At 45.6% G+C, this 24323-nt stretch overlaps 1 protein-coding gene across 1 annotated transcript in view; it reads left to right on the top strand.

Moving 5' to 3' along the window:
- The window catches only part of GALNT16 (polypeptide N-acetylgalactosaminyltransferase 16), a 76949-nt gene extending 67425 nt beyond the window's left edge, over positions 1-9524 (top strand). The window contains exon 15 of the mRNA XM_037395649.1: positions 5715-9524. Within this exon, the coding sequence (XP_037251546.1) occupies positions 5715-5852 (138 nt within the window). The 3' untranslated portion in view covers positions 5853-9524. The remainder of the gene's footprint in view (positions 1-5714) is intronic.
- Positions 9525-24323: the final 14799 nt, after the last annotated feature.

The raw sequence follows: 24323 nt of genomic DNA, 5'->3' as shown, positions 1-24323 counted from the left end.
CAAGGATTTTGTTTAAGCATTTCAAATAATTAAGAGACTGATTTGAATCACAGCTGCCATTCCAAACTGCCTTGTGGCTGAAGGGATGAGGTGGGAGAAGTACATTTGAATTTTAATCTAATTTGCATTTAAATCCTCTGAAATGTTGGGGGGTTTTTTGAAGTCCTGAACTCTCTTTTCAGATTTCTAAAGCCAGTTCTACTTGCAATGCTCAAGTTTGCTGTGTTCTTGAGGAATGTTGTTATGGTCCCTTCTTTCTATAAACACACCAGTAATTGTTAATACTGATGTTGGATTTTAATTAGCTAGAAGTCAGTCATCTTTGCAAACTATGCCATTCCTTCTCCTGATATTTGGGAGGTTGAGTTTTAAGGAGATAGCCACTACTGTAGAAACTTTAAAGAGTGAAATGAAAGAGTAAAGCTGGAAAGAACAAATTCTCCCAGCTGCCCTACAACTTGCCTGTCTCCCTGTGGGTACTGACAGCCCAAAGTGCGAGTGCTGTGGGGAGAGCAGTGTTTTCAAACTACTCGTGGGTGTAGCCACTCCTCAGTTCAAGGAGGCTTCTCAGAAAGTCGGACGAGCTGAGTGGGATTGGAGGAAGCAGGGGGAGTTGAGCTACTTCAGAGAGGTGGAAGTGACAAGTGGGAGCCCCGAGTAGGTGGTCTGGGTGGAAGGGAGTCAGCCTGGGCAGCATGCATCATACCTCTTCTCCTGAGAGGAGATGGTGGCATGATGAAAGCCCAGCTTGGGACATCTCTGGTGTCACTGTCATCAGAGGTCTGTGGTGGAAGACATTTGGACTTTTCTGATCCTGGATTTCATGTCTATGAGTGATGAAAAAATAAGATTTCTGACAAAAGATGGGGCACGTGATGGCTTTTGTTTTAGTGTCACCAGATTGGATTGGTTAGATCCTTACGACAGCACCATTACAGTGCTTAAAGTTGCTTTCCACTTTCAAACATACTGAATTTGTGCCCATGCTGCACAGCTGTTGTGTATTAAGTGTGTCTACAGGGTAGATAATTTTGTATCTATATGTAATACTCTAGCAGCAGCTTTACAGTATTATGAGCTGTGTCTAGCGTATTAATTCAAAACAAGTCTAGAAGTTTGCAAGTAGGAAGATGTGAGACAATAGTAAAAATATAGATAGTTTTTGGTTCTGTCAGACCATTCTCCCATGGGTTTAAAGGAACCAGGAACAAAATCTATTTGGCACCATGATCCCATTGATCATTCAACAACAACAGCTGGCACTGCTAGCAGAAGACCAGCCAAGAGCTATTCTGCATAATCAGAACTAGATTTCAAACCAGATGGATGTTATCCATAATGTTATTTGGAGAACAGCATTTTTTAGTTGAATGCACAATAAATTATTGCCTTTAGCTTTCGTTTTGGCTCTGACTGACAGTGGGAGTGGTATTTTAATTTGTATTGTAGTGAGGACAAATAGAAGGCAAAGTGAGAGTCAGACACTAAAACAAGAGAAAGAAAATGAGAAACATTGGCACAGTATTTCCCAACAGAACAAGAAGCATGCTGAGAAATCCTATTAAACAGCCATATTTCATTAAAATGTGCTGAAGGAATGTGACCTGAGCCTGAAAATGAGGACAAGTTTTCTTGTGAGACAAAGAGTATTTGAAATCCAGTGTGCCTTTGAATGTGATTGGGAAATTTTTCCCACCTTGCTTCTCAGTGTATCATATTGCCTGAAGTGCAGACAAATGCAACTTTATATACACTATCAGAAAAGAGGAGGAATGAAAACCTGTCTGTTCTGGAAGCACTTGACTCGGCATATTCATGACAATAACTAGGTAAAACAATATGGCAGTGTGCCGTAGCTTGAAAGGAATTTTCAGGAGACAAGAGTTTCTCTCAGTTGTGATTCTTAGTTTTACAAATTTCAGTGCTCAAAGGGAGACAGTACTTGCTGAATGGTGTTGTGAGCTTTTCCACCACAGTCTGTCTGCTCATGTGTTTGAAAGTTAGTGTTTGACACCTTCAACACCAGCTACAGGCTGCCCATGGCTCTGCAAATACATTCAATTACAACTTGCAGCATCCTTGACCATTCTGGTTATCAGCTCTCCATACATATCTGTCCGAAGCATCTCAGTCCTAGTCAACAAAATCTGCTCTTCTCAGCTGTATTCCCTGAGCTTGGCCAACTCCACTACATTTTCAGTGTTACATCCTATTGTTAGGATCTTGAGATAAACCTTGAACTGATTGGATTGCTGGGGTTAAAAGAAAACTTTTGATTACCTTGAAGAATTACAGGGTAATTACTAGTGTAAACACCTTCAGCTCTTGTATATATTGGGTAGAAAAGAGCTGGCTATTTCTGACTTTTCTCTTAGTAACTGTATGTGGAGTACTTCTATCCAGCCACCTCAAAGTACTCAGCAATGATAGATAATAAAGAGGGGAAAAGAGCTTTACAAAAAAGTGGGGAGAAATTTGGTTAACATTGGGGAAGAGGATCAAGACACAACATTTTAAAGGAAATGTGCATTCTTTTTTTTTTTTTTTCCGTCTCTACTCCACGGTTGTGACCAGTACACTGTATTATCTCCATCTGCACAAGAAATAGAGACCAAGAAGGATTTTAAAGCCAAAATTTTTCAGATTGTGCAATGCTTATATCTTCGAAAAGCTTTCCTTCCAAGTACAGGCAAGTCATAAATCTGGGCGTAGGAGAGGAGAGGACTCCCTGTCATGTTTGGCTGTGTATGCAGAAGGTCTGCTGTGTTTGTTTTTCCTAAAGATGGGAATCATAATTGTCATTTAAAAGTTAGCTGTCCAGGCTCCCCTTGTGGTCTGTGGAGAAAGCTGAGCTCTCCCAGGTGCTTGTACCTTGCACCCCTCCATAAGTATGTCACCAGGTGACTGGTTTAGACCAAGTTGTCCAGCTCTGAGATGGCTGACTTTGGGAGATGAGCATCTTATCTCCTGTTCCCACCCATTCCTACTGCCCACCCTCCTCAAGGCTCGGAGATATGGTGTGTCCCTGCAGGGCTAGGTGTTGGACTGTCCTTGGTAATCCTGTGGCCTGACAGTCAGGCAGGGTGATCTTGTGAAAGGTTCAGGTGAATTCAGGGGAGTTGCTCTGGTATCTCATGGAGGGCAGCAAAAGAAAGGGTAGATCCCATCATTCCAAAAATATGATTTCCATTGAGATGAGGAGCCCTACTTCGGCTTTTATTGTCAGTGCAGTTTATAATAGCTCCGTACACGGTACCTCCCTGCAGCCTGGATGAGCCTTACATTTGACTCTTGTCACCTTCTCAGTGTTCCTTCTGCCTCTTCCCCATCCTTGCCCCACTTTCTTTTGATCATAAGGATCTGGGGTGATGAAATGCTGGGCTTTCCAGTGGTGTGGCTCACTGGGAAGCTGATTGATTTGGTGTAGTTTGTCAGCAGCAGAAAATGTGCTCTGGTAAATCTTTGCTGGTGTTCTGCTGTGTCTGTTGCTGTAGGCCCTCCCTACAGACATCACAGTGGGTACCTGCTCAGCATGGAGAGATGACATGGCAGCAGGTCTCTGATCTGGAGGAATTAACATGAGCGAGCCTCCCAGTGGTGCTAGTTTTCTCCTGAACAGCTAGGGGGGAGAAGAAAAGCAGTGTCTCTTGGTAATTGCACTGGTCCTCCATTTCAAATCTCTTAACAGCATACTCCTTTACAGCAGGGTCTGCTGGTGGGCTATGAGGTGTGTGGAAGAGACAAATGGCAGCTGTTCTGTAGCACACATGCAGGGGAAGGTGAAGTCTGGGAATTCACAAGTGCAGAGAGGCAGGGAGAGGGTGGAGGGCAAGGAAGAGTTTCCCTTTGCACAGTAGGTGTGCTTTGGAGAAAGCCAGGAGGCTCTCTGCTGGAGTGCCTTTGACCCTGGGACACAGTGGTGGGGAGACTTGTGCAGATGGCACACCAGCTAGGCACAGTATGCTGCTTTCCAGTGGAGACAACCTCCTGCTTTCCACTCCATATCTTACAGCTGCTGCTTTATGGTATTAACTCTTCCTCAGCTCTTTGTGGAGAGACTTCTGCCAGATGAGAGCCAGGTGGCTCTGAGACCTGTGTAGGCAGTGGATCACAGCAGCTGGTGAGGGCATTGCAGTGCACAGACTGCTTTATATCTTCTTCTCCATCATCACTACATTCCTCTGCCTCCTTACCTATTAAAACCAGCTTCTTCCTGCTGCTCAAACAGTGGTGCACCTTCAGTGGTATCCTGTCAGGCAGGGCGAGCAGTGCTGGCACAGTGGTCCTGCCTCTGGTTATTTAGTCTTGAAGGAATATGTGACACAGGAGCAACAGATTACTCCGGACTTTGCAACCGCCCTGCCCTCCAAGAAACATAACTAGCACACAGATCTAGAGGAGAGCTGCCAGCAATTTTTGCACAGAACTGGATATCTTAAACCACACAGCATATGACAATATTTGCTGTGTCACCCAAGGATTAAAACGTTGGTAGGTTTTGATGCTGTCCAAATATTACAGGATATTTTTTATTCCTTTTGCACATAATTTCTGCAGTAGCCTTTTGGTCCATGAGTGTGTCAAGCTGTTTCTTTTTCTTCATCGGTCTCATGGGTTAGCCAAAACATCCTCATAATATTCCTTAGCTTTTTACTGACTGAGCACCCAGACCCTAATTCTAACTGGGTCATCAGTGTGACTGAAGAGGGTGATGGGAAAGTCTCCGGGTCTGGAGCACTCCATCCAATAACTAGCTGTGCCCCACTGGAGGGAAGTGGCACAGCCTCACCTGGGAGATCCCAAGTCCACAGACCCATTTCTGCTTTTTTCTCTTCACTAGTAGCCACAATGGGCCCAGTTCTGTCCAGCAGGGATGGAAGGTACAGCCCTTTCCCAACAGATTTTACAATTCAAAGTTAGGACATATGTTTTGTTTCCCGGAAAGCAGCACAGCCAAAGTGGACCTTTAGGAAAGGGTTGTATCTGGGACCTTGTAGATATGCTCGGAGGGGAGCAGACCCGGAGGACAGCACTGCAGGAAGCAGAGCAATATGTACAGAGAAGCTATCAAATGGACACTTGCAAACTGAAATGGTGACGGGGCAGATAAGATTATGAAGAAGGACCAGCTGAGAAGGGTGCAGTGCTATGAGGAGCTTTCAGCGTAGTGCTGATAAAAGTATTGAATTTGATGAAAGAAGAGATGAGGAGATGTGGAAGAGAGATAGATATGATCTAATCAAGCAGCAAGGAGTGTGATTTTTGCTTTCTGTGGATGTATTGCTTTCCACATTGGGAGAGCTTTCAATGTTTTGCTTTATGTGGATTGGAAAGAAACCATAGAAGAGTTTCAGGTTTTGACAGTATCTGGGTGCCTAGAGAAGCAGGACAAAGAATGGCAGGGAAACTGCGAACATAATATGCTTTTGAAAATGCTACTATTTGCTGATTTTTTGTGATGTTTGCCTTCTAGATGTTCCTGAATATCTAGCCTTATAATTCAACTAAACTCAGACTCCAGGTATCGTTACTGTTAATACAAGAAACCAGTGCTTTGGAGATATTGCCCATACCCAGATTTTCAGTCTTCCCAGTTGCTGGAGTTTACTTCAGGTTTATGCTCAACGTTTCTCCTTCAGGCAGTTCCTGAAGGAGAGGCACAATTTCATGGTTAAATGGAAGTAATAGCATGTTTCTTCTTTGTCTTCTCACAGAAGTGGAAGATGAAAGGCAGTTTCATTCAACACTTCGTCAGCGGTCTCTGCCTGGAAAACCAGACCAGGAGAGTGGTGACCAACCCTTGCCAAGCAGGTGTACCTGGCCAGCAGTGGGAGCTGCTACAAGCAACATGATGGTAGCACAGAGATCTCCTTGTTTCTCTGTGCATGAGACTTTGGGAACAGAGGGGGATTGGGAAGGGAGGAATGATTTTATATGTCTGACCCTAAGTGTTTTCATTGTGCCCATCAGAAAGCCACCATTTCAGCTGAGCACTTGGTGTTTTTGAGCTTTTCAAAGAAGCTGGGGGTGAGAGGGAGATGAGGAGAGTTGTTGAAATCTTCCCATCTGTTGTCTTAAGTTCTCCTTTGTAGCTGATGTCCATGCACAGCTGCACCTAGAGAGGAGGGAGGACCCAGCCCAATACCTGGAGTGACCTGAACTGCCTTGCAGCTCTCCCCATCCATTCCTTTCTCTGCACCCAGAGTCCACGACGATGCTTGTACAAACATTGGTAGCTCTTTGGCTTTCCTGGCTTTTCCCTCTAACATCATGCATCATTTATGCATGTGTGTGTCTCGGTGAGGACTGGCCAGAAGAAGAGTCACCATGATGAGTGAAAGGGCTGGAAAGGAACTAGCAGACCCCAGGAGCAGGTTTGTAACCTCTTTGTGGTGGGCCCGTTCCTTCATCTGCCTGCAGTAGCCTCCCCACAGCCACATGGGCTGAGGTTTGCACAATGCTGACAAGAGAGCTGGAAAAGGAACAATTATGTTTTATCAGCATAAACCAGGGGTTGTTTAGGGGACTATTCCCTGCTGAATTCCTGCTTTCAGTTTTTCACAAGTGGAAGGCCAGCCCTGCCTCCACAAGTGATCCAAGCCTGCAGGCAGCGCAGCTGGACCTGGGTTCAGGGTACCACACTCCTGAAGAGCTGGTCAGAGATGGATGCCTACAGTTTGGGGTGCTGGGGAAGCTGGGACCATTCTCTGGCTGCTCTTTCTCTGGTGCTACCAGACACTGCCCACTGCATCCCACACTGAAGGTGATGCACAGAGCTGTGTGGGCAACGCACACTGACAGTGCCGCTGCACTTGTCTCAGGCCTGTGGCCGGAGCCCTCCCAGTTCCTGGCTGTGAAAGGCAGAAGGGCACAGCCCCTATGTCATTGCAGGCTTCCCGCTGCCGGCTAGGCAAGAGCACAGGCCTCTTGCTGGCTCTGCAGGCCCTTGTGAACACAGGGTGGCATGACAAGCCACCCAATCCTGCTGTCTAGTTGCTTTTTACCTGCTCTTAGAAAGAGGAGGCAAAAAGGCCTGGGACTGCTCCCATTGCAACACCCAGCTCTCCTCCCTGTAGGCACCCTGGGGAGGTTAGCTGGTGAAGCTGAAACTGCCCCCTGCACAAATGCTGTCACAGTACAGGCCTGCCCTGAGAGATTGCTCCTTTGTGTTCTGGAGATACCAAAGACAGCTCTAGCTAGCATCCCAGTCCTGCTCCCAGTTACCAGTTGGCTGTAGCTGAGTGTGGGTTTTCAGACTTGCCAGGGTAAGTTTACCTATTCAAATTAAAAAAAAAAAAAAATCCCACAACCTTACCTTTTCCTACTAGGTCTGTTAAATTCCCCTCTTGGACTGGGTTTTGTAAACCAGTCCTCTTCTCCAAGAGCCTAGCAGGGGAGCCAGATGTGGGGCCACCTTCAGGAGGCAATTGATTGCCTGGATTCTTTCTGATCTGGTGTAGAAGAAACAGGATGTTCATTTGGATTCTAACAGCTGGCTGCTTTTGATCATGTCTCTATCCCTTTTTAATTCTCTTTCCTAGCTTGGTATTAGCCCAAACAGTTGACAAAAGAACAGATACTGTTCTTCAAATGTTGCATGCACTCAGAAGTGTTTGTGTGAGAACTGGAGGATTTGTTTTCTGTCCTCGGTTCTTTATTTAAAAACTAAATCATTCATATGGCAGGAGCTCTTTTCCTGTTTCCCCCTTCACTCTGACATCAGCTCACTATCTTGACACCAATTAACCAGATGAATGACCTGCCCAATCTGTGAAAACTCAGGAGGCAATTCCCTTTGGTCCCAAGCGTACAGCATGGTGCAGCCACACTTCTGTGTGGCAACAGGGGCACTGACTCTGCAGAGATTTCTCTTTTCCTGTATAGAATTGCTTTGGGCCTGAATGACTGAGGCCAGGAAAGAGCAGAGAAGGAAAGAAAATAGTAGGAACAGAAAGAGGGCAGGAAAGACAAATCCACTGGGGGAGAGATGCCATCCTGCTAGCAATTGCTTTTCTATACAACAATATGCAGGAGATGCTGCTTCCAGAACAGCATCATTAGGCAGTGGGAGACAGGAACATTCAAGTTCTCACATACTTAGCTTGAAAAAAGTTGATGCAAAGACAGATGAAAGGCCGTTGAGCAGGTACTGTACATAAGCTCTGTATACGATGAAGTGCTGAAGGGTTATGTATTTTCATCGAAATGCATCGTAAGTGCATGATCTGAGCTTCCTCCGTTTCACTCACCAGCAGCTTAAGGGTTGCATCTAACAGCATGTTCACTCCACCACCAGGTACTGCTTCCTTCCTCCTTGCTCCCACTGTGTGCGCAGCTTTCTTGCAGTTCCTTCTTCAAAACTGTGCTAGGAGTAGGACCCAGCTCCTCTACAAACAATTCTCATGACTGCTGCAGACCACGGAAGCTTTGCTCTCCGAGCTGTGGGCCAGCCCTGGTTCAGAGGGCTCGTGTCAGCACACTGGCTACTGCCCTTGACTTTGTGTTGGCTCCAGTGCTGGAGGCACCTCCAACGCAGTGGAGGTACCTGGACTAGCTGTGCTGATCTGTGCCTCTCTTCCTACTGCTTACCGCCTGGCAGAGTGCGAGCTGGCCTCCGTTTGGGGCTGTGAGCTGGGGCAGCTGAAGACTGGACACTCTCCTTCTTCAGGTGCCCCAGCCTGGGGGAGAGAAGGGGAAAGGTAGACATATGCTAGATGTCAATAACTGAAAGTGCTCCTGGAGTTGGGGGCTACCAGAGTCCTAAGTCTGTGGTTTTGGACATGTTCTCCTGAGGTCACTTCCCCACTGCTTACTCTGCTGTCAGCTAAAGCACTGCTCACAGGACCTCCCCGTAGGCCCAGTGCTGACATCCCCCCACATCATCTTCTGGAAGCCATTGGTTTTCAATGGATTTTAGCAGTTGCTGACAGGGAGGTGCATTACAAAAGGTTTTTTTCAAGTGTGGGCAAACTAAGCTCCTCAGAACAAACAAAGTCTTGTCCAGATTCATTATTAACATACTTTCCACTTCCCCTGCACTGAAGAGAAGGAGGAACTGTGTTAATCTGCGGGTTTTTCCCCCAGGGTCCACGCAGTGCTGTGTTTTGGAACAGGACTCCAGTGGGGTTTTTGGAAGCAAACTGGCTGAGCCCTCAAATTTGGCCCAATGATTTGTGTCTTTAGCAGTCAGAAGAAGCAGCTGCTCGCCCTTGTTTCCCTGTTTACTTTAAACAGCCCCCTTGACTGTCAAGACAGAGCATTTGCATTGGTAATACCTTTCAAGAAAACTGTTACTGTATCAGATGTTTTTTCATGTGCTGTGAAATGGTGGGGGTTTATTTAAGGGGAGCTGAAACTGCTGTTGTAAGAAATAAATTTCAAAAGGTTTATTTTCCCCACTCACTTGTAAGTTGCACTTTGCCAGATGTAATTTATGTGGAGCCCAGATTTGTTTTCCCTTTTCTTGAAGAAAGCATGTGCCAGAATCTGTTTAATGCCTGGAATAAAATCCACTTTGAAACAAGTGTTTCAGCCTGGTTTTATTCCCCATTACTTCCTATCGGAAAAGAGACTCCATCCTTTCTTGCCTGTTCCCTGTCTCTGTCTTTCACTGGGTTTGTCTCCCCAAGACATACATGCCCCAGTTCTTTGCACGGGTTCCTGGGTTGCTTCTAGGGGGATACTGCAGGAGCTGGTGGAGAGATTTCTAGGATACAGTGGCATATCAGTTGAAAACGACTGAAGAATCCCTCCTCAGCTGGCTAGGTGGGAAGGCATCCTTTCTGGCCAAAGTTAAGAACAGTTAATGGACTGGCTTTTACATGCTGAAAGAAATAGCTGGGAGTGGAGGGGTTTAATTCATCCCGTTACTCTCTCCTTGATCTTTTCTTCAGGCTATTGGCCTGCCTATTCCTTACCAAGCCTCCCCCAACGGGCTGTCTTCTGCCCCTAGCTTGAGAGCAGGGAAGCATCACCACCCACAGATGTCTCCTAGCATATGTGATGCTAGGCATCAAATACTGTCACTCCCCAGGCAGGCTGGTAGGCTTTCCTAATTTCACCTTACTTAAAAAAAAAAAAAAAAAAAAAAAAAGACCAGCCAGCAATGTCAATTTGGAGGCTTTGAGTTTAAAATACAGGCTTAACTGCCTGCTAGTTCACCTATAGAGCCTTCTTCAAACTAGGCTTGCCTAGGTCTGCCTCTACCGAAAGTAGCTGTGCCAGGGTCTCCACCTAGGGAAGGAGGGGGAACTAGGGCTTCCCTGTGTTGCCTGGTCATGTATCTGATGTTCGACGGCTATGGGAACTCAATAAAAAGGAAAAGAGTTGGGGCTTTTCTCTTAGTGCTACTTCCGTAGCAGGACATCAGTTGGGCTGTGTCCCTGGAGTCCTGCCATGCAGGCGCTGAGTGATGACTGCCAAAGTGCCCTAGAAGCCAGGAGATTCTCAGGCTGTAATGATGGCTCGGAAGATTTTAATTAGTCCTGTCTAGGAAAATGAAATACTGATCTTCTGAAGAGCCAAACTGTGGGGGTTGGGGGCGGGGGGAAGGAGAAATGGGTGAGGGATGGGTTACCCTCCAAGGAGGACAGGGATAGATACGCAGTGATCTGGCACTTAAATGAGGTAGAGAAGAGTTTGGAATAGAAATACTTGCATCAGAGGGGACAAGAACCAAGTGTGGGGAAATTATAGGGGAGTAATTTCTTTGCAGAAGGTTGAAAACATGGAAGCACGCAGTTGGGTCAAATTCAGTAAATGCTTTGTCTCAAAAGGCAAATCAAGCATTGTTTGGATTTGTTGTGTTTTGTTTGTTGGTTTTTTTTTTTTCAAAGTACTCAAATAGTTCATTTTAGCACTCACAAAGCAGACTATTTTCTTAGAAACAGATATTCTCCAGGCTACATTCGGTCAGACAGGTGCTAGGCGATACCATTTTTCTGCAGTCTGTTAAAAGGGACTTGCCTGATACAGAGACCTTATGTGATTGTCTTCATTCTCAAAACCCTCTGCTGTTGGGCTGCCAGGTGTGTTGAGGTGGCTATCCCTATCCCTCTGATTGGACTTTTTCAGTGTTTTAGAAGTACGTACTAATTGCAGAAGCCCCTGGAAACCTGACTGCTGCCCTTCCCTCAGGCAAGCGTCCTAACACGCTTCTTGCATCCTTACTCTTTCGATCTGGTACTGCTTGGCCCACACAGCTGAAGAGCTCCTGATTCCCTCCCTCTTAGAGAACCTAAGATTCATTCCTTCATTTTGACTTGTGAGCATTTTAAGCACAAACGAAGAAGCCCCAGAGAACTGCAAATGCTGAAATTAGATGTTTAGATCTACCTGAAACTAAACCTGTTTTCAGGCCAGAATGAGGGAGCATTTCTGTGCTGGAAATGACACTGGGTAAGTTAGTAAGTATTCAGACCTGCCTATTTTTGAGTCAGGGATGTCCCATTTGAATGGAAATAGTGGCTTCTGCCTGACATATCAATGAAACTTGTGCTTTACGAGTCATTAAAATAGATCCCACTTCATCTGTACTGCATGGTGCAAAAAAACCCCAGAAGATAAATAATACACTTGGGACAAAATTGTGTTATAATGTGATTTTGGTGGAAACCAGCTTACGTGGTTTTGATTTCCATGGAAACTAGTACAGCAATGCTGCTTACCGCTGCCTGCACTGGGGCTGAGCCTGGCAGTAACAACAGTAGTGGTGTGTGGGTGATGAGGTGACCAGCGCCTAGAGGGATGCACAAATTCATGAGCGTGAACTGAACAAAACAGGGTCACTGACCTAAAAAGCCCCCCATGGGTCCCTCAGCACCTCCTCATCTGTCTCAAGTTTCTTTTCCCAAGGGCTCTTCTCCCTGAATTTTGTGGTCAGAGCCCAGGGCTGCTGTGCCTTCTCCCCATCTCCATCTCAGCTGATGGGTGGATCTCAGTACCACCTTCTCTGCAGCAGCCTGAGCTTCCTGCAAGCGTGCTGGCTGCTGGCTCCTAGGGTGGTTGTGAGCTCTCACAGGCTTCACCTCAGCTCTGGAGATCTCCACGTCACACCTTGGCATGTCATGTCACTGCCCCATGGGGCTGCCATGGCGTCTCCTGATGGTTATTTAGTTTTAACCTGTAGACCTGCTGCTGTCTTACGTTGGTTTCCCTTTAGCAGCTGGGTGACCAGAACTGGCCCTGCGGTATAGCTGTATTTAGGAAGAAATCACAAAGGTTTTGAAGTAGTGGGGCAGCTGCATGCAAAATAGAGAAAACAGCTTATTTGAAGAGGTGAATTGCACCAGTGTGTGTGTGAATTTCTTTACCCACCAAAACACCTTGTTTTGCAGTCCTCCCAACATATAATGGGGACAAACCAGAAATCGTGTCAATGCTGGTATATTTTGAAGGTGATGATTTGCATTTTGACCTTGCTAAAGAGAAGCAGCATTGTTCCCCATGCTGTGCCAGGCAGAAAAGCAGTGGCAGGGGAAGCGCTGAAATAGGTATGAGGGCACTCAAATGTGGCCATAGTTTCCAGAGTATAAAAAATGGGAAGGCAGCTGGTGAATGCTTTTCAGCTCACACAGGAGTAGTGCAACAGGGTAAAGAAGAAAAGGGTGTGAAAGGAGGAGGAGTCTTCCTTTGATGGCTGGAGGTGTTTCTAAGACAAGACGACTGTGGGTCAGACTCTGAGGACAGCAGAGACCTGTCTCTTGTTTCTAATCCCTGCTGCCCCCAGCCCTTCAGGGGACAGCGTGGCCTGTGCTGGGTAGCCAGCAAGGCTTGGAAGAAGTGTGAATTCCAAGCCTTGCTCCCACCAGAGGGATGCTATGTGGCTGGCAGCGGGGCTGCAGCAGAAAGTGGGGCACCAGGGTGAGTTGAGGTTGATGGCCCATCCCAGATGTTGGACCCAGTTGCACCCACCTGCTTCTCTCCTTGGATCTTTCTGAAACAGGTCTCCTGAGTCTTGTTTCTCAGGATCTCAGTGAGGATCAGACAGTCCAAGACTGGCCAGGCCTGAACTAGAAGATCTTTTCCTCCCCTCGTCCCAGTGATTCCTTCCCTTTTTAAATAAACACAGGAGCCACCAGTGCTACATCTGGAAATTCAGTGGAGAACACATAGCAGGGACAGTTAATCCTGAGTTTTACCTCATCTTACCAAGGGACAGAGGAAAAAGGATATGTTCTGCTGTCAACTGTGTTTCTCAGTGACTGCAGACCAGTCACATCAGTTCCCAGTACTCCTTTCCCTTCTCCAAACTGGGAATGGTTCCATCTGGCTGCCTCTTTAATTCAGCCACCTTAGAAAAGCACTTTCTACCAGGCAAAGAGGAACCATTTCTGTTATTGGTGTTGCCTCATAAATCTTCTCCCGCAGGTTGTTTAATTCTTTGTGGAGTCCTTCCCTTGCTCGAGCAGCCGGAGTGTGCGGCGCTGGCGGCGATGCTGCGAGATGCCAGCCCTCGCTCGGGCGCCAGCTCAGCAAGCAGCACAAGGTGCCGCTCGGGGTGGCTGCCCCGGTGCCTCAGCCCCTGTGCCCCTGCTGGGGCAGTTTGCCCCTGCTGATCTCCGTGCTGTGCTGACTGCAGCAGCGACCTGCCCTGCGGCTGCTGCGTGCCCACATCCTGCCAGCCAGGCAGGAAAGCAAAGGTGACATTCTTGCTCCATTTAGTCTGTGTGTCTTTTGCCATCATCTTCACTAACGTCTGCTTTTCTCCTTTCTGGTCTTAAAACAGACTTTATGAGTGAGGAGACAGAACAGAGAAACATTTTTCTTACCAGAAATTGATGGTAGGCTTTCCCCTCACCGCTGCATTTTTCCTTCTCTTTTTGCAGGATTGGGGGGGAGTGTTACTCACTAGCGTGTGCACTTGTCAGATTTGGGAAACAGATACAGTCTGATCATTGTTTTGGTTTGGATTAAATTTCTGATTGAGCATTTTAATGCTGTTGGCTTTAAGAAATGCAAGTGGCTGGGAGAATGGCGTGGATCAGCATTTGCTGGTTTTGTGGCAGAAGCAGCAGTAGAGATCTGCCCCAAGGCAGGTGAGACTGAGCGGGCTAGAGGGGAGCTCGGCAGTTATGCTGCCTGGCATTTCTTCAACAACAGACACAGGGAAACTAGTACTAAAACATCTAAATCTTGAAGTGGCTACAAGGAAGGAGAGAAACACCTAATTCTTGGAGCAGGTCTACCTTCTGTACTGACAGTGTTCAGGGGATGCTCTATACAGATCCTTCCTCAGTGTCCAGCATCAGCTCTCTTCCCCCTTGAAATGCCCTACCTGTCTCTGTTTAGCTGCGTTGCTGCTCAATACACTGATGTTTCTCCCCATTGAAGTCATCTTCATGACAGTTGCTGTGTTGAAGGCTTGATTGACTATGTGGGCTTTATAACATCATCTGGACTGTCTCTGCTGCTGAACATGCTGCAGGTTGGGAAGCATGTAAATGGTGTTTCAGCCACCCCAGACACAGGGGGACCACTTTGAGGCAGAAGTAATTTTTTTCTAGGTTGTTTCTCAGATTTTTGAGGGAAAATAGCAAGCTGTAGCAGAGACTTGATTCCAAATGGCTGGATTTGCTCAGCCTAGTGTCTTAGTCTTGCAGGCTGCTTATCCTTTTGGCCAACCCTGAATAGCTTTAAACCATCCCCTAGACCAGGCTTATTGGCACAGGCTAGCACAGCGCAGCCCGACTGAGGGCTGAGATAGTCCACTGCCACAGAAGAGTTCAGTCCCTTGCTTAGCAATTGCTCTTACTCCTGCCATCTCTGGGATTTTCATGTGAGCCTTCACCTCCAAGAGTCACTCAGCCTGTGAGAGCTGATGCTGCTGCAGCCGTAAATGTCTGTTGATGAAAACAGGTATTAAATATGCAGCAGATGTAGCCAAGTCCAAAAGCATACCAAGGGGTCTTCTGCTTGGCGTTAAATTACAGAGTGCAAATGTTCAGGCTGCTTCTTTCACAGCTCCTCTCAAGGCTCAGTGCAGCATGTTGTAGCGTTTTGTATTTTAACTCCCTTAAATGCTATTGTGCGAGATTTGTTGTGTGTGTTTGTTTAACTAGAGGCTACGTGTTATAATGCTGTTGACAAGGACAAGCAAATGATGTCAAAGTCCCTCTAATTATCCCAGGCTGAAGTGTCACCTCTGCTTTCTGTCTGAGTAGATGAAAGCAACGTTCAAAGAGACCCACTTAATACCGGAGCATTTTTCAAGGCAATCAACTGCTCCAAGCTCTTTCCCCCCAGGCAATCTAAATGCTAAATAGATCTTTAAAATAATTACAATATCTAAGATGAAGAGCCATTTTCCCCTGCAAACACCTGATGCTCATTAGCAATGTTTAACGTGTCACACATCACCTCTGTTCAAACATTTTTGGCAGGACTTTGTCAGGTGTCTGCAAGTGCTGAGCCTGTCTATGCTGAAGAACTTGGGGAAGCCTCCTGAGCACAAATCCTTTTTCCTGAGGGAAAAGGGGTCTGGACTTCTATGAAACTCTTCCCTTCCCCCCTCTCCCCCAGCTTAATTTGGATCTTATTAAAAATAAATATTGTCAGTGAACACCACCAACCTGGCATCAGCCTAGGTCGGGTCCACGGATCAGAGGTGAGCTTAGCCCTGAGGAGCAGGGTGGCAGACAAGCTGGCTTTAACCTGCCTTCGCAGCCTCTCTTTCCCAGGTCAGAACAGGACACAGGCAGGTCACTGGTGGCTGCCTGCAGCATCCGAGAGCCCTTGGCAGGACCCGCAGCTGCCAGCGAAGCCATAGCCCCTTTGCCCAGGAACATCCGTCGCACAGGTGGAACTATGAATCCCGCGGGGCTGCCGCAGGGCTATTCCAGGGGCTTTCCCAAGAGAAGCAGAGCCTCCTGCTAGGGGCAATCCATAGGAGGGGTCTGCTCGCTGCACCTCATATGGCTGCCAGGAATCACTCCCACCCTTGTACCAACGCAATCTATCAATGAAGGAACAGACCCTCTGGGAAACTGGGGTTGCTCAAAGTGGAGTTTTGGAAGGCATTCTTAGCTCTGCCTGCTAAACCTGCTCTGTCTTATGCCTCACCTTATAATAAAGATTAATTTGGACAAAGGATGCACGATGCTAGCCTGGTGGTTCAAGAGCTTTCTGTCTCTGGAGCAAGGCCTGGAGCCTGAGATTGCTTCAGGAATTACTTTGCATTTTTATTCTGTAACCATTTAATTTCAAGTTCATAAACAGCCTTTGGAGCAGTGCCTGGAATGCAGGCTCTTCCTGCCATGCAAATGCCCCAGCTGCTGCTAGAAAAGTGTAATTACTTTCCCCCTGGTGCAGGTCATCTTCAGATATTCCATACCAAGGGTTTCCAAAGAGCCTCACCATAAGATGTTCAGTGTTTTGCCTCTTAATCCCTCCTGCCAGCTCCAGACAAGTCTATACAGCTTAGTGAAATAGAGCAAGCAGTGGCTGTTGTTTTATTTTTACATTTATTTGCAATGGCTGGGCTCTGAAAAGGCTCACCAAATCAAGGGAAATGGAGCAACACCGTGTTTATGAGTTCCTTTAGCACTTATGCACAGAGATGGTCTGAACACAGCTGAGACTAAAACACTTCTGTAGGTGTTGGAGCAGGTCATGAATTGTTAAGTCTGAGACATACATGTTGGAGGTAAACCCAGCTTTGGACAACAGCTGAATAGAGGATTTTGGATTCCAGTGTGAGATCTAATAATTAAAATCCCACTCTTTGGATCTGAGCTTCTGGACACTATCATCCAGGGTACAGCCTGGAAGAGTTTGAAATCATCTGACTTTGAGCCCTATATTTTGGCTGGGATGCCATACATCACTCTTAATGCACGTGTCTCAAGGTTCTTATTCAAATGTCTCATTTGACTAATGTGCGCTTCATTACCGCAGGGGTTCTTTATCCTGTAATACACTGCAAACAAGGCTGAAGGTCTTGAGTCAGTGGGGTTGATGGGACCCTTTTGTGGGTTTGCATGGTAATGCTATCATCTGTGACCCCTGCGAACTCAGAGCCTCTAGGCACCATGCCCATCAGTAAAACACATTACAAAGTCTCAACGGGGTTTTTTTGGCATTGCTCAGAGGAAAAGCAAGCACTGCTGTAGAAACCTCCTCTGAACTAGGCAGCAGTAAAACCTGACCCAGAGGACTGTGAGTATATGTGAGAAGGGTTATTTGGGGGCTCTCCCTCATACCCCAGGGCCCCCACCAGATAATCTGTTCAATCACATCTTAATCTGGCCATAATCCCAGTAAACTAAGGAAAAGGAACTGGCAGGAAAAGCTTGGTGCCTGCTGTAGCCATGAGTGACCAAGCAGTTCCTGAAAGCTGTGAAAGGTTTTAAGGGGATCAATATTCTCTGTGCTCTTATTTCTAATTGAGCTTTATTGTAGGGCTCTGATTCATGTAGTTCATTAAATGGACTCAGATGGACTTTCTATAACCCAGTTTATGCTCCTACGGCACAGGATCAAAATAGCAGCAGCAAGCAATTGCCAAGGCCCCTAGAACTCATCTGGAGAAATAACTGCAGGAGTGCTAAAGCATTAGACTTCAAAGAAACACGGATGTGGCTAAATCAGTATTATTAATTGCATTTAAGTTTACAAAGAAAGTTATCTGCCATGTTAAGGGTCACTTTAAAAACCACTCAGTGCCATGAAGTAGGTATTTCAACTAATTTGTAGTACCACTTGCACTCTGGGGCAAGTATTTTCTGTGTCTTCATGGAGCCTGTGAGTAAACAGCTCCTAAACATCAACTGTGTCAGCTAGAGTTACACCATCTCCAGTTCTCTCATTCTCATGACACCTCCAAAACACCAACCTTGTGGAAACGATGAGGAAAATACTTGGGAAATGCATGAAGAAAAATGCCACCTATTGCAACTCCTTATCTACCTTAGGTCTGCACAGACAGTTTCATCTTCCCTGCAAAACATCTGTGGAAAACATTAGTCAAGTAAAAAAAAAAAAAAATCCAACACAAAACCTCAACATAGAGCACTTATGTGTATCTGATCGGATAAAAGTGCCACCTGGTCCATTAGCCTGTTTCTGTCAGTGACCCATGCCAGGTGTCTAAGGGAAGATGTAAGGACAGGGCAGTGGGAAGGTCCTACTCTCCCAAAATGCTCTCAGGGCCCTTAGTAACTCCTGATGCATTGACATCCTGAACTAGGGAGAACATCCTTGCATTTAACAACCATTGATGGGTTTTTCTTTATGGGGCTTACCTAAGTAAGTAGGAAGCAGGGTGTGTTTCAATTGTCAGAGGATCTCCTGCATTAACTAATTAGCACCACCTGTTACTAGTTGGGCTGAGTGTCAGCTTTTGATGGAAGGTAGGGCAAAAGATATCAGTTAGGTCAATGCATGTGTGAGGAGGGAAAGGAAGAATTGGACCAAAGTGCTTGGCATTAAGCTGCTCAACTGGTACTGGGCTGGGACCTGCATTTTACTTGTACGTTACTTCAGGAGCCACAAGAGAGCCTGGGTAAGTCACATGGGTTGTTTTTTCAATCTGCATTATGTGTCAACCACCTTTGAGGCTGGATCTCCATTCTCCTTGTGACTAGATTTAAGTGATATCTAACTTCTAATGACAACATCCCCGGAGGTAGTCATGAATTTTCTACAGCAATTATTTAAATGGAGAAATCAGATTTATGGAGCTTAAAATATTTTACTTGAGGTGTCTTGGGGAAAGGAGGGGATTGATAAAAATTCTACTGGCTGCTGTTCCCCCGCAGGAGGAATCTGGGTCTCCAAGTGAGATGCCTGGGCTTCCCGTACCCAGGGGGAACGGGGTCTGAGGAGTAAGGAAGGCAGGCAGAAGCTGGTGTGCTGAGCAGAGAGCTGCCTAGGTTATGCAATATGCTAACAAGACTATTAGCCCATGGAGGGAGGTGCCTGGTTTTCCTTGGGATTTTTAGATGGGAAATACTTCCTGGAGCTATGACTGACCTGATTTGGGTGCCTTTCTGCTAAGAAATAGAGCAGCACAGTTTTGTGGTTAATGTAGCCCCTGCTTTGCTCTCTTCAGACAGGCTTTGAGTTCTCTGCAATATCTGACGTGACTGTCCTCATTAAGATGAAATGCTTGGCTATTCTCGTGTGTCTCTTTCTCAAGCTTTCTAGCTGAAGTTGTTTCATTTTGTAGGAATAATGAGTGCTTTTACTTGGAGATGATAGAGGGTGCACTGTGTGATCACTGAACAATTGTGCTGTAAGCACAAAAACAACACGTTTAATTTTAGGAGTCATTAAATGATTCATTCTTGGTAAAGACTAAAGAGGTATCGTTAGCATGGTATGAAAGATTGGTAAACTTCATTAAGAGCTGCAGGTGCTGAGAATGATAACTATGTTCAATGAAAGACAAACTTAAGACAGGAAAAGCTGCAGAAAACTGCTAGGATGAGCAGGAGAAAAAGCAACTTCTTGTACAAGAAGAAACTATCAATCACAAGTTACTCAACAAAACTGAGATGGGAATGATTGCTTTTCCTGGGTGGTGAAGGGAGAAGTACTTGGAGAAAAAATACTAAAAGATGCTACTAGCACAAAGTGGATAAAAATTGAAATTAAACTTACTTGGCCCAGAATCTAGAAGGATACTAATGAGCTGAGAAGTGTGTTCTAGAAGAGTGTTACAAGCCAGGCAAGGAAAGCTGCATTCATTTGGCACTGGCTTGAGATGATGGGGATGGAGAAGAAACAATTCTGGGTTTGAGAAACGCACTTCTTGGAAGAGGAGGCTTGAATGCTGACTCTGCTTGCTACACTCTGTTTACGTCTCTTCTGCTTCTGCTTGTGCTTCTGCTCCATTCCAGTGTTACAGTGGAGTAGATGTACAAGCTAGGAATTCCCTCAAAGATCAAGTTAATGTATTAAGAGAGAAAAGACGCCTCTCTTCCCCACACACGCTTCCTTCCTGCTCAGAACCTGAGTAGGCATAAGTGAAAATGAAATGTGGAGCAAGGTCTACTTCTAGTCCTAGTGGCATTGATTTTCCTCTTTCCCCTGCAAGTACATTGCTGGATGCTGCATTAGGATGTCTTTGCCTCCCGGTGGGATTAGCGGGTGGGGTGGAGGCAGGGGCACAGGTGTGATTGCTTGTCTCTCCATTGTCATGCATGGCCTGTTTCTTACCTTCCCCTGGCCCTTTGCAGTGTCCTTGAGCTTTCCCTATTAGTACATCACTTTTTATCTCTTTTATCTCTTAAACAGATATTTTTTTTTAACCTGTTGAAGGATGGAAAGGGGCAGTGCAGGGGGCTGCATCTGGGTGGCAGGTCTGGTGACCTCTCAGGACTAAATCTCTATGACAAGGCATTATTCTCAGTGTCCCATGTGCACCTTCATCCATACAAAGAGAGCATCAGAACAAGATCAAATCTGACTGTTCTGGACCCTGTCTTTGTCAATGGGGGCTAGCTGCGCTTTCTGTAGCCTCGTGAAGACTACTGCTGTGTTGCACAAACCCACTCCCAAGCACTTGACAGCCTGTCCTATTTGCAGCAATATCCATTTGCAGCACTGTCTTACAAGGCCTGGGGAACACAGGGTTCAAATGCTTGCATGACATTGGTCAGAGTAGAGATTCAAAGCTTAGGTTTCCTCTTTTTCATGATATGGGATATTCCAGTAGTGAGTTCAATAGAATGGTGGATAATTTAGGTTGGAAGAAAGCTCCAGAAGTCACGTAGCCAAACCCTGCTCGGAGCAGGACTAACCAGATCAGGTTGCTCGGTGCTGTATCCAGTCAGTCTTGCACATCTCGAAGGATGGGTGTTCCCCACCCTCTCAGGGCAACGGGTTTGTGTTGGGAGTATGTGAAACCAAATCCCCTAGGTAACTAAGGACGTCATCATTCGAACTTTGGAGGCTGTTTCCTGCACAGTCAATGGAGCAGCTGTCTGAACAGCAATTCAACGTGCTAGATGGAAGCACTGGTGCGTTAGAGATCTGGGCTGTACAAGTGTCACATTTAGCTGGTGGTAGAATCCAGACACAGCCAAATTTTTCTCTTCTCCAGGTCTTGTTGACTTACACGGCACAAACACAAGGCTTGCAGCAGCTGCGCAGAGTTCCAGAAGCTGTGTGCATGTCCCATGCGATGGCTGAGGCTCAGGCAGCAGTGCATGCCAGCCGTCTTAGCTGGAAGGACTGTGGAGACACTGCAGGGCTTACAGCACCAGACTGACTATGGTGTGCACAGATTTGTTAACAAAACCCTTGCTAATGCTTCACCAGGGATGGCACTGAGCTGGGATAAGCAGCGTGCAAGCTTTACTTGCGTGTCATACGCACACTCAGCACAAATAGTAGGAATAAAATCTATAAATTGCAGCTATACCCAAATCTCATCCAGATAAACTGTTCATACAGCCATAGCTCAGATTACAGCATTGAGAAAACGAATTGCTAGAATCTGATGTTTTCCTGTAACAAATCCAGATAGGTCTACCTCAATTTTAATCCTTTTTGGACACATCCTAGTGAAGATGAAGCATTTATTATGGGTCAGAATAGAATGCTGCCTTGTACCACGCAAAACCAAACATCTCCGCTTGATGCATTTCAGTGGCAAATTCATTCCCCTGCTGTTTCAGTGAATGGTATGTTATATTCAGTCAACACCAAGTAACCTTACAGCAGGCAAGACACTCAGTGTAGAAAACCTGAGAGTACTGACAAATATGGCAGAGCTCTAAGACAACGTTCTATTTCAACAGATTTACTCTTGTGGTTTATGTATAGCTAGTACAACTTATTTATCCTTTTATCTTGAGACAAATACTGAAGTCGGCACTCCTAGACCTCAAGGGAAAGTGGATACCTGTAAGGTGAGTGGCTCAGATGCTCAGTGAGGCTGAAAATCTCAGACTCGGTTACTAGCCTCAGCCATAACCCATCTCCTGCTGAGGAATTGCTAAATTATGCTCCCCCACCCCCCACTCCACCCGAACTTATGATGATGGTAAGACAGAGGATTTATAATTTATTTGTTTTAATGCTCTCTAGGGTCTAGGAGACACTTAACAGTCTCATAGCAGCTGAAAAACAGGAGCTTGAAATTACTTTGTACTTGTAATCCAGCTACTCTTCATTTTTCTGTTTGTTAGCTTTCCTGATGGATTGAGTTTCTAATATAGCTGAGTTTAAGTACAATCAGGTCATTATTCAGTGTGAATTGCAAATTTATATAACTGTTCATTTACTCTAAAGCAAAGTAGCTGGAGCATTCTCTTCCTCCCTCTCAGAGTAAAGTGTCTTAAGAAGCATCTTCGCTTTCAGTGCATCACGAACTAGCACATTGCTTGGCATATGGTAATGAGATCACAACCAATAACTCTCCAACTTTCTTACCTCTTTCTAATGGAAGTGAAAAATCTAGTGGTTCTTCTAACCTAAAAAATACTATAACTGGTTAAGTCTCCTCTTGCTGTAAACAAGTTTTTCTAAAGCGCATACATTAGCTACTAACAAAGGTAACAAGGTATTCTTGGCTACTACTATTCTTTTCTTTCCTCCACTGTACGTGACAGTGGTGTTAAGCATGAGAACAGACTGATGTAACGATGGGGATGCTACTGTCCTGCTGTGCTTATGATGTATTGTTATGGATGTCGTGATTTCAGTCTATTTTAAAAGAATGTGATGATGAAAGAAACTGCAGACTGGTATTTTAATAACCTAGCTTATTTCACCTTCATAGCAGGAATACAAACTCAGTTTTGCTTTTCACAATCCCCCTTCAGCATATGGAAGGAGACTGCAAAGTGGGATTCCTCTAAAAGAGTGATCCTGTTTATTACTGTGGTGTCAAATACACTCGCTCTAATCCTACTGGGGTTCCCCCCTGCCTCAGTGCGTTACAGACTGGCAGGAGCATGCAATGGTAGATAAACTGGTCCTTACATATATAAATGACAATTTAGCTACTGTTTTCTGCAACAGCATCTACCATGCTTGACTTTGTTCTCAGCATCTCAGATACGATTATTTTTTCTTTAAAGTGATGATCTACTCTGCTTGTTGGTACCGACTGGCAGTCTGGCTCTCCCCTTCCTCACAGCACCCAGTGTCTCTTTCACAGGTTGCATGCACCCAAACCGTTCTATGATTATGCCTTTCAACAGCAATGAACTGTTAGATCAGCTCCCGCCACATCACAAAACTTCACCTTACTATTTACTTAGTGAATAGCCATGTCAATAAATGAGTTGTACGTTCTGGCCATGCCTCAACCTGAAATTAGCAGCAGGCAGTCCAGAGACTGTGCGAGGACTTGTGTATTCCGCGATTAGAAAAGATGCAGCATGGCTCGTGCCTCCACAAGCCAAGGAGAAGTCAGGCCAGCACCTCAGTTGCTCTGTACCCCTGGCAAGTGGATGAGGGCTCACGCATGTCCCTGGACTGAGGCTAGGCTTGCTTAATGGACTTGCTTTTAAAAAAAAAACCAAAAAAAACAATCAAGTGTTTCCAAGTGTGGAAATACTAGGTCTCTGGACTCCATTCTTTACCCCTGTTTTTATAATACCATACCTGTTTTATAATACTCCTGTAGAAACAGACAATATAATTTATTTTATCATTTACTTGTACACTGTACCAGGCATGACCAGCACTGCTACTTGTATCTCTCTTTTATTCAAGAGGCACCAATCTGCCACAGGCAAAGCATGCACGGGATGACAGATTCTTTCCTAACATACATCCTGCAATTATGTCACTTTTTCATGGCTTTCATTGCAAAATGCTGCTGGCCAACCTCGCTTTTAAGGCAGCTGAATTTCTGCAAATGCTTGATACCTCTCAGCAGAAACGCTGCCTTAGGCCTATAAGGACAGGTGCGACTGGAGGAAGTCCTAAACTCTGTTACCATCCTTCACTGGAAAGGAGTGAGGGAGCAAACTGGAGTAGTTTTTCACCTGGCCTGCTACAACAGACTACATCACTAGAGTGCCAGTCTACTAGCACATTACAGGTTTCAAAGTGCACATAACCCTCTTTACTGTATTTCTGAAGGTGGTGGTTAGTCGGAGACAGCTTTCCAGATTCTTCTTTCTAACCAGTTGTGCATCAGGTAGATGCTGCAGCATTTATTTTTTTTCCTTCCAGTGTATTTGGTCAGCTGCCCAGTTGAGCAACAAATCTGTTGTTTTGTGAATAGTTGATCAAGTAAAAGGCAAGTCTAAAGGAGTATGGAGAACAGCAGCTCAAGAACTATGCACCAGTTTTAACTAGTAGCTTATTTCAGGGGGAGGGAAAAAAAAAAAAAAAGACTTCTACCTGGGTGACAATGGGGAAAA

This window comes from Falco rusticolus, chromosome 7 (assembly GCF_015220075.1).
Source record: "Falco rusticolus isolate bFalRus1 chromosome 7, bFalRus1.pri, whole genome shotgun sequence".
In the NCBI taxonomy this organism is placed as follows: domain Eukaryota; kingdom Metazoa; phylum Chordata; class Aves; order Falconiformes; family Falconidae; genus Falco; species Falco rusticolus.
Note: the sequence above shows the minus strand (reverse complement) of the source record. Positions and strands in the feature narration are given on the sequence as shown.